General features: G+C 26.6%; 1 protein-coding gene across 1 annotated transcript; it reads left to right on the forward strand.

The window, feature by feature from the left end:
* Positions 1–3,648: 3,648 nt before the first annotated feature.
* Positions 3,649–8,661, forward strand: LOC18045260 (coumarin 8-geranyltransferase 1b, chloroplastic). Its single transcript, XM_024186660.1, has 12 exons — positions 3,649–3,712; positions 4,202–4,500; positions 4,747–4,830; positions 4,949–5,023; positions 6,128–6,211; positions 6,606–6,695; positions 7,023–7,124; positions 7,589–7,684; positions 7,847–7,918; positions 8,148–8,243; positions 8,370–8,474; positions 8,620–8,661. Exons 1-12 carry the CDS (start codon positions 3,649–3,651, stop codon positions 8,659–8,661), a joined length of 1,209 nt encoding a protein of 402 aa, XP_024042428.1.
* The last annotated feature ends 2,621 nt before the right edge of the window (positions 8,662–11,282 follow it).

Below are 11,282 nucleotides of genomic sequence, written 5' to 3' on the forward strand. Positions count from 1 at the left end.
ATGATCATTTTTCCAAATCTCGGGGGATGTATGTATCTTTTTCCCCTAAATTATTTAATTCTCAGTGTTGCACTAAAATTATAGTTTTCTAGTTACATTGTTAATTTAGTTAAGGGTACAATACAATGTCAATCACAATTATTGTAATAATACCTAAAAAATTATGCTTGATATTATTAAAAATTTAATTTTTAACAAATTGTACCTTGTTGACTTGATTGAGTGGTTTTCAAGCGGAGTTAAAAAATAAAATCAAATTATACACACTTTAGAAAAATACATTCAATTGGACTATATATATACACATTATTAAAACTTTTATTATTATAGAAAATAAAATCATATAGACTATACAAGACATTTCATTAAAAATATATAATATCGTAAAAAATATCATAAGCTGAATTTAGTTTAATCATAATAATAATTACTATAATGACAGTTATTAACAATATAAAAAAAACAAAGATTATCCTTTGTTGTTTAGAAAAACGAAAAACCCTCTCATATTTTAAAATAAATTCAAATCTCCTGCAACTCTAACTGTGTTAGCTTTATATATCATTGTATTATTTGACACATAGTTTTGATGTTAGCCATAAAATTTAAATATTTTTAGAGTATAAATAAAGTGAAATGACTTATATAACTCTAATGATTAAATAAATTTAATAATAAATTATCGAGAAAAATTACTTCACACACACACATATTGTGGATATATATAACCAAATGCTATTCCAATTTAAATGGATAATTTACAACTATTAGGGATATTTTCCCCACTTGTAATTTTTCTTTATAATTTACAATTTATTATAAAATAAAATTTGATCATTAAGGATATATAAGTTATTTTAATTAATTTGTATTTTCAAAATATTTAAATTTTATAGGTAACAGTAAGATTAGGGGTAGAATAGTAAAATGATATAGAAAGCTAACGTTATTATAACTTTTGGGGGGGGGGTAGTAGGAGGTAATTCTCATTTTCTCTTAACTATCATTAATGATAGTACTAGTAATAACTCAAGATCAAATATGTTACATGCGATAATTTAATAATGTAGCAAAATAAAAAAATTAAACAAAGTATGCAATAATTTAATTAATTTGTGATAAATTTGTATGAAGTAATTTGTGTACGAGAAACTTTGTGAGTATAATCCAAATATCAAATATATGGTACATTATATATGCCTTGTATACAGTACAAATTTAAACCATTAATATTAGTCACTATTTCAACTAATATTGAGAATAACAATATTTGATGATCAATAAGGATATTTGGTACTATGAATAATTATAATTATTTGAAAACTATCCAATAGTTAAATGGAAAATAAGAAAAAAAATATACTTAGTTTACACTAATATAAATATTATTCTCACTAATATAGACATTACATGTTTCAAAGTAATTTTTTCAGCCATAAGAAAATGCAAATTTTTCATGCTGAGGAGGTGTCTTTGAAATTTTCCTAATTTAAATTGATAATTTAGATATTTAGATAACATTGGTTGTAGCTATGTGATAATTACTACTGATATTTGCCAGTTCCCACTTCCAATTCTTTCGTTCGGTAGCAGGTTTCATGCGTAAAAAATAAAAGCCGTTGGATTGCTTTGGAATAGGTTTCAAAATAAAAAATAAAAACGGCTGTATGGCATGCAGTGGCTGTATTATAAGCGGACCCTTGTTTGATGTCATTTATGGTAATGTCACTCATTTATGACAAAGCTGTCATAAGCTCTATTATAGATTTTACCTACATAGCATGCCTGTCACACCACAATTAAATGCAAAACTTCAAATTTATTTAAATTTTGGGCTTCTTTTTTAAAATCCTTAAAAAAAATTGATTTTATTTAAAAATATAATTATTATTAGAATTGTATTTTTATTATCATCTGAATTTATTATTATGATTTATTTTTTACATTACACATTCCCAAGTTTGTAAATATGCTCTTTGAAATATAATTTGTAAATATAAAATGAATACAAAATATAATGCTAATAATTAAAGATCCAATAAATAATAAAATCCATGAAATTATAATATATCGAAATTACAATATCCATTTGACTATACAAACTATACAACCACACCAATTATTGAAGTAATCATTGGCAATTTTAGTAAATTACCAATGAGTAAAATAAATATGGTGCATTTACTAACTGATAACCGGAATAGGCTAGAATTAAAATGTATTGGAATGAGGAATAAGAATCAGAATAAGTTGTTAACTTGAACTGTAAGAATTATCAGAATTATAATGAGTTATATTCCCATTGATATGTTTATTTTTTCTAAAAATCAAAACGAATTTTTTAAGTCACTAAAATGCTCTTAGTTAATTGTTGTCATTTTTATTATTGTAAATATTATAATAATGTGACTATGATTATTATTTTAAATATTGTTGTTAATAATAATAATAATAACAATAATTATAATGAAAATGAAAATACTTGATGGAGTAAATATTTATCACCAATCGGCCATTAGTTATTGATATATAAGAAGTCTATCATAAGTACATAATAAATTTTTTATAGACGAAAATTTTATCACAAATTTATTATGCTTTTATAATTTAAGATCTTGTACTCACGATCTGTCACAAAACTCTTGTCATCTATTACCAATTTTCTCGTGATGTCATAACTTTCAAGGATGGTCATGACTGAGCTAGCAAGCTATAGATTTAGTTAATTTTTGGTTACATTTAGCTATTCTTGTGTTGTATGCTTTTATGTTTGTTTGGACAGTTTTCTTTGTTTTTAGTTCTGTGAGGATAAAGTTTATTATGTTTGTCATAACTGGCGATTTGTTTAATCTTTTACTTCAAGAAATTTCCCTCATTTTGTCGAGGTTTGCTTCAAAAATTTTTACCCTATGATCACTAGAGCAATCGGTGTCTTAGGGGCAAGTATATAATTGAAGAGACGAAATTTATCATGGGCTAGTTTTACTTACAAAAATCAAATAGAAAGTTAATTAAACGTTTACTATTTCTCTAATATATACCAAACATCAAATTAATTAAAAATAATTTAATTTAATATTATGCATCAACAATTACATAATAAAAAAATGCTCCGGACTTATTCATCTGCTAAGAAAATATAAAAAATTGTTCTGCACTGTATCTTCAAATTCTAAGTATATATTATTGCCGGAGTTGGTAGATCTTTAAATGAGTAAAATTACTTAAACAATAACAATGATAATAATAAAGAAGAATGGTAAGCACGAGCCGCTGAATTCGAGCCATTTGGGGGGAAAATTTTTCAGATAAAGAAGAATGGTCAACTGGAGTTGGTAATTCAAGTCGTGTTGCTTTTTCCAATTGATTTTTCAACAATTTTCGGCATCGTTTTTCAAAAAAAAAATAATAATAAATAAAAGGAAAAATCGTGATTCGCATGCTTGAGGTTTTGTCTTCCGTTTTATTATTTTTTTAGTCCGACTAAATCAATGGGATTTTTTTGGTGGACTTTTCTATGAAGAAATTCTTGCGGCTTGCCACTGGTGTTCATGCACCGGACATCTATTTATTGACTCTTTTGGGCTCCAAACTCTTGTCAATCCCATCGCACAATAGAGTTATCGCTTTACTGGGAGAACGAAAATCATGCTTCAAATGCTTGCCATTTCAAGCTTCTCTCCAAAATACCATCCTTATGTACAACACTCCCGTAAGTCTCTCGTTTCGCCATAAGTACCCTGTTCCATTCTTAGTCTCTCGTATCCGGTGTAGAGTTATGCTGAATTAACCACTAATCACAATAGTATAAAAATTTAATCACCAAAGTTCTGCTCAATACTTTGCATTCAAAGGACAAGGATATCCTCTCCGTATCTTTTATTCTCCCATTTACTATTGTCTTTCCTTGTATAATGAGTGGTTAAGATTGAGTTTTGTATTTATTTTTCACTTTATTTACATTCAAGCCAATTATTTTTCGCTACCTAATGAAGGCAAGAAGTGAAAAAAAAAAATCCATGCATACTACAGTAATACTATTAGGAAATAGTACTGCACGCGTACTATTCTCAGAATGATGCTTTGCATGTTTCTACCAATTAAAACTAGCTAGTTAATTTTAGTTGGTGAAATTAAAGGTCGCATTTTGATTACCCTTTTAACATTTTAATTTTTCTGTAATTAACCGTGGCCATTTCAGGTTGCGTTAAAACATACCAACCGCCGGTGACGCATATTCATGGCGTTCTGAACAGAAATCAAGGCAAGAAGTACGCTATCAAATGCTCGGGAAATTCATTTTATCCTACCAATAAAATTACTGAGAGAAACGACGTCGTCTGCAAGCCGTTCAACAATAACGACTGTGTTACCGTTGTCACGTTGCAAGATGGACATGCATCAAAATCTGAGGATGAAGATGGGAGTCCAAAGAATGTTTTTCTCAAGAACTTAAATGCACTCTACCGTTTTATTTATCCATATGCTTGTTTTGGCGTTGTGAGTTCAGTCTACTCTATCATCTGTTCCTTTTTTTTTTTTTTTTCTCTTTTCTTTAAATTTATGTGATGTCGGCAGTTTAAACTTCAGCCTTCACACTCGAACCTTCATTTGGAAGAGGAGAGAAATGGCCAACTTACTAAAAAAAGGAGAAATGGCCAACTTATCAGTTATCACCAACTCAAACATAACAATTGATAATGACATATATAACCCTTTTTTTTTTTTTTTTTTTCCCTTAATCAGCTTATAGCGACAACGTCAAATTCTCTTCTTCCGGTAGAAAAACTCGCTGACTTGACTCCCACCTTCTTCATAGGATTATTGAAGGTACGTAAATATAAACTGATAGAATGAGAGAATTACAAATATATATTAATTTTATAATTGATGTTATTTGACGAGTGAAAACTTTGAAATAATAAATTAATTCTTCTTGAAATTTCAGCCCTTGGTGCCTTTAGTACTGATGCACATTTACGGGGTGGCCGTAAACCAGGTGGCTGATGTTGAAATAGACAAGGTACATGTATTACTCTTAATTCGATGCTAATACAATATATAATATAATGAAAAAATTAGAGAATTTAATATTAATTGCATGGAGTTTTCATATCTGAAATCCAGATTGCTTAAATCTGCTACACGTACATCAGATATTATATATTATTTTAATTAATCTCATGCTCGTATGTGTATATATGTGCGGTTGTGTGTGTATATATAAAGGAAAAAAAAAAGCTACGTCTCTTTAAGATTTAGAAAAATAGTTAAAAATACCCATTTTTGACCATAACACCTTTTGTATATAGTAGTTAAAAAAATTTACCTAAATTTTTTTAATAACACAAATATAATTTAAATAGTTTAATATGTCCAGTAGACTAATACCATTAAAAATATTTTTTAATATATAAAATAATTTTTAAAATGTTATTATATATTTTAATAATGTATTTGTATTTATTATAAAAGTTTAAATAAATTTTTGGGTTAAATAGATTTTACAATTAATAAAATATATTTTATGTATTAATAATATTAAAATTATTTTATACAATATTTAAAAATAATTTATTTTTTTATTCATTTATTTTAATATTAAGTTTCTATTTATTATAAAATTTAGTTTAATATAGTATAAGACTCTAAAGCAAAAAAATTATTTTTTTAAATATGGAAATTATTTTTAAAATGTATATATTGTTACATCTATTTTAATATTATGATTCTATTTATTACAAAATATTGAGGTCATATTTTTTTTGAGTTAATAAGCTAAAGAGTATTATGGTAAAAGAGGGTCTTGATATCTTTGTATTGAAAACTTGGAGGTCTACATGTAACATGTCCATCTCCCCAAACTTTGGGCGTGTAAATGTTCTTTTTACTATATATATAATTATTTTCTGGTGCAAGTATGCTCATTTTAAAAAATATGAGTGCTTGTGCGAGAAGGACTATATGTGTGTAAGTGTGTGTGATCATTTTCAAGTGTGGGTGCCCGCATTTTTTTTAATTAAACCATATAATTTAATAGAGTTAAAAACTAACTTATATCACACACACACATATACATATTTTGCAGCTGTTTCTAATAAATCAGCTTAATATTGTTTTGTCACAGGTCAACAAGCCTTATATGCCCCTTGCTTCGGGTGAATTTTCAATGGAAACTGGGATTGCAATTACTTGGATATCTGCATTGATGGTAAGCAACTGCCAACGAATAAAGCTCCCCATAAATAATTTGTGTTTAAGTTAAAAGATGCAAAATACCAATTTCTAATTAAGTATGTTGATTTTTCACTTTTCAATTTTTTTATATTTAAAATAGTAGAGGGATAGACAGAGTACAAATTAATTTTTAATTCCATACTTTTTAAAAAGTTCTAATTTCAGTCGCTAGCCAAATAAAACTACTAGAAATCACTCGATTAATAGTCCGTTGAGGTGTCATTTTTCAATTAGCTCAAACTTAGAATGTGAAAATGTTGCAAGCTAGGAAAAAGTTCTCTTTAATTATCGTTATTGATCTCTGTATTTATCTTCTAATTAAAGATGTATAGGCTTTATTTAATTGATTCATTGATCTGCATTTTCAGAGTCTGGCTTCCGCAATTATGCTACAATCTCCACCACTTGTTTTGGGCGTCATCGCATGGCTTTTTATTTCAACCGCTTACTCCGCACAGGTAACCTCCCAAATTGGTTTTATACAATGTATTCTGCATTAATAAAATGGTACTGATAAATTATTTAAAAATATTTAATTTTTTAATAACGTTAAATTGCTGAAGTTAAGATAATTTGTGGATATATCAATATTTTTACCCTGCGAGGGTAAAATAATTAAGTTAAAACTTTGTCGAACATGGTTGAGAGACTCAAATCACAAAAATAATAATAATGATGATTTAATTAGTTGATTATCTAAATATTTTTATTTGAAATTATTAAAAATAAAGTGATTTTTTTATAATTAATTAAGTTCATGTAATTGATGACTTTCAATAATGCAGCTTCCCTTTCTTAGATGGAAGGGAAATTCATTTCTAGCCGCAGTCTGTATGGTGTTTATGTGCGGACTTCTACCACAAGTTCCTTTCTTCTTCCACGTCCAGGTATATTAAAATTGTTCATCTTATTGATATGGGATTTTTATTATTTTATCTTGGATGTGATAAGAATTTTCATTTATAAAAAAAAAGTAGTAAAATAGTAAAATGTAAAAAAAAAATAAAAAATTTACAGCTAGTTATTTCTTTTAGTGGCGGGGTTTTGATGGGTTTTAAAATAAGAGGGGATAATGATATATTTCTTGGAACAACAGGTGGGGTTTTTATCACTTTCTCGAAAAGGATAGAATTGAATTATAGATAGGTAGAATATTGCAGTTCTCTTGTCTGATTGTAATAATAAAGAATCATGCATATTTTATTAGAAATATGAATATTTTCTACAATTAAATTCATAATTACGATTTCAAATTACTGTTAAATTTTATTAAGCTATATAGAACCCAAAAAAAAAATCTTAATTTTCTGTGTTTTTTTCCTGATGAGATGGAGTTTTTACGTGTACGCAGAAATATCTGCTTGGTAGACCAATGGAAATCACGAAACCATTGATGTTTGCAAGTGCTTTCATGACCTGCCTATCCGTTGCAATTGCATTTGTCAAGGTAGTTGAATCAAAATATGCTTATAATTATTCTCAGATACAATTTTGTATTTTATAAATGCAGGTGTCGAAGTCTTTTACAAAATTGTAACATGTCGAATCCACAGTTTATACAATTGGTGGTTACTAATTAACCTTTTTGTTTTTTGTTTAATTTGTTCAGGATTTACATGATGTTGAAGGCGACAGAGAACATGGCATTCAAACACTCAGTGTCATGCTAGGGAAAGAAAAAGTGAGTAAATTAGTAAAAATTTTATTCTTTTTTTTATTATTCTTAAGGCCATAATAATTAAACATTGAAATTAATCTCAACAATATATGATTGTGTTCAGATTGATAATTAGATATGATCCTGTCCATATATCATCTTTAATTTTCTTTTACATGCAATAGAGAATCAAATTAATGAATAAGAATATAAAAATTGGCTTACAAATGTTATCTTCTTCTCAAAATGTAAGGTATTTTGGCTGTCTGTTTATATGCTCTCCACTGCTTATGGAGCCGCGGTATTAGTTGGAGCTTCCTCGTCTTTCCTGCTAAGCAAGCTCGTAACGGTAATTAAGAATTGAATTATATATTTTTTTTCAAGAGTTAATTTAATTTAGCCTTGTATAAATGTATGCTCAAAATTAATTTTATCTTATCACACATTTAAGATTTTTTTTTTTAATTTCTTACAGATAATAGGCCACGCCACACTTCTTTTATTTCTTTGGCATCGAGCTCGAAATGTTGATCTCTCTAACAACGAATCAATATTTTCTTTTTACATGTTTATTTGGCAGGCAAGTGAAATTAATTCTTCTTAATTAATTAATATGACGATTTGTTAAATATTACTAAATATCAAATTGACGTGATTAATTAAATAAGTTAAATTTCAATTTCCAAACTAACTTCTTATTATGCGTTATCCCCTAATATTTGCAGTTATACTATGCGGAATACCTCCTTATTCATTTTGTACGCTAAGAGTGAATGAAGAACTCAATGTCCCTGCTGTTCGTTCTTCTTATATACAAGACAACAAATTTCAGTGGCACTATCATTTTTCTGTATCTCTGTGATCCTTGCTCTAAGTTTTAGCAATTGTTTTGTTGTTGTTGTTGTTTTTCTCTTTTAATTTCATATGTAACTGTTTTGTGATGTTTGTAATAATATGTTACGTGTAACAATCTGCTATTACGTACCCTTGACTAGGGTTAACAATTTTTTGTTCTGATCAATAAAACTTCCTCTTACCGTCGAGGTTCGTTAAAAAAGAAGTAATAGTATGTCATGTACATGATTGATGCAGCCAGCAATGTTCAAATAAAGATATGTGGGAGACTGAATCACAATTAAGAAAGAAATAAAGTTCCAAAAAATATATACCAATTTGACTCTTATATAAGTTCTTGTAAAATTTAGTTCAGAATTTGTAATTTTTTAAATATTCCTTAAGCAAAAGGACAACTACATCCTTAAGGTTTGAGAAAATAGTCATGCAAACTACGAGTTTTCATTGAGGGATACGAAGACCTCTTTTTACTATAATACCATTTGAATATGGTAATTGAAAAATTAATTTTAAAAATTTTTAGTAAATAAAAATGTAAATAATTTAATTTGTCTAGTAGGCTAATATATAAAGTAATTTTGAAAGTGTTAATTATTATATTTAAAACTCATAATAACATTTGTATTTTCTATAAATAATTTAAATAAATCTTGGATTAAATAGATTTTACAATTAATTAAATATATCTCATGTATCAAGTAATATTGAAATTACCTTAAAATTTTTATTTAAAATAATTTGTATATGTATATATATTAACATTATGTTTCTATTTATTATAAAATTTACATTAAAATATGAAATACATGTATTGTAAAATATTAAAATACTTTTTTAATATTGAAATTATTTTAGAATTTATATTACTATATTTATTTTAATATCATACCTCTATTTATTATAAAATATTGAAGTCATTTTTTTTTGAATAAATAGAATCAAAGGATATTATAGTCAAAAGAGAGTTTTGGTACCCCTTATTAAAAATTTACGGGTCTTGATGACTATTGCTCCAAACTTTAGGAGTAACAATGTCTTTTTCCCTAATTATTATAATAATATAAACATTTTTTTTCATATTGTCCTTAACAAAATTTTGTATAACTTTTGTCGAACAACAGTTAATATTCATATTAATTTAGAAACATTGAATTTTGTATAAAAAAAATTACTCAGGTTAAAAATAAATGTGGTGAGTATTTTTATAGTAACTGAAACTACTACCAAACATAAAATTTAAACAAAATAATATGCTCTTTAGTCTCTATTATATCGAAAACAGTACTTGAGAAACTTTTCAACTTTAATGCCTCATCTACAAAAGAAAAACGCATTTTACAGGCCATCGTATTTTGTGTTGAGATATCAAGTCAAATATCAAAGAGATTCGCAACAAGATAAGAAAATGATCAGAAAATATGGACAAAATAGTTTGAAAGTAGCAAGTGATGATAATGTAGTTATCTCATCTTAGTCCAAATTATTGACTAATCAAATACGCCTTGTTGACACCTTGCGACTGACTAAGCTTGCTAGTTTAATACGACACACATTTCTATTGGTCTCTCTCTCTCTCTCTCTCTCTGTGCATTAATTTTGTCTACTTGAAGAAGATATAATATCATTCCAAAGTCCAAACTCAGAATTTTCAAAATTGCCGAGAGCAACTTTTATTTGCAAATGTTGACTGCAAAATCTAGAAATTGACCCCAGTTAATGCCCTCTTATTATCATCAAGAGACAACCTAGTCGGATGAAGAACGGAAGCAAATTTTAGAAAATGTTTCCATTTGCAAATAAAACTATCATGATGTGAAATAACAAACATAAAATTAAAAAAAAATAAAAGAAAGAATGATATTTCGGTGCGTTTGGAATAAGAATCAGAATAAGTTATTTATTTGAACTGTAAGAATTATGAAAATTAGAATGAGTTGTATTCCCATTGATATATTTACTTTATTTAAGATTCAGAATGAATTTTTTAAGTTACTAAAATGCTCTTAGTTAATTGTTGTCATTTTTATTATTATATATATTATAATAATGGTGACTATGATTATTATTTTAAATATTGCTGTTAATAATAATAATAATAAGGGAAATTATCATTGCACCACCTTTGTTTTGCCTTATATTCATCCAACCACCAAAAAATTATAACATGTTCTCTGCACCACCTTTCTTTTCACATTTGTATCAACTAGTCATTTTTGCACAAACACCGTTAAATAATTTAAATAAAATGATAATTTTACCCCCATATAAATTAAAAGACCATTTTATTTTATAAAAACTTTAAAAAATAAAAAAATATAATGAGAAAAATATCCATAAATTTTAATAAAAATAAATCCCAAAATTAGAATGTTTATTTTTAATAAAAATTATTTTAATATAAAATTATAATTATAAAAATAAATTGTGAAATTTTGGGATTTAATAAAAAATTCCCTAAATTATTAAAATTTTAGGATTTATTATTTTAAGAAATAAACTCCGGTTATCTTAAAAAAATTTTACAAAATTAATA

Source organism: Citrus clementina, unplaced genomic scaffold (assembly GCF_000493195.1).
Source record: "Citrus clementina cultivar Clemenules unplaced genomic scaffold, Citrus_clementina_v1.0 scaffold_4, whole genome shotgun sequence".
Taxonomy (NCBI): Eukaryota; Viridiplantae; Streptophyta; class Magnoliopsida; order Sapindales; family Rutaceae; genus Citrus; species Citrus x clementina.

Excerpts from the sequence above, each read along its gene's own strand:
- LOC18045260 (XM_024186660.1), top strand. The coding sequence starts at position 3,649 with ATGCTTCAAATGCTTGCCATTTCAAGCTTCTCTCCAAAATACCATCCT. Across the intron at positions 4,501-4,746 it reads CATATGCTTGTTTTGGCGTT|CTTATAGCGACAACGTCAAA; the intron begins GTGAGTTCAGTC and ends TCCCTTAATCAG. Across the intron at positions 7,685-7,846 it reads TTGCAATTGCATTTGTCAAG|GATTTACATGATGTTGAAGG; the intron begins GTAGTTGAATCA and ends TAATTTGTTCAG.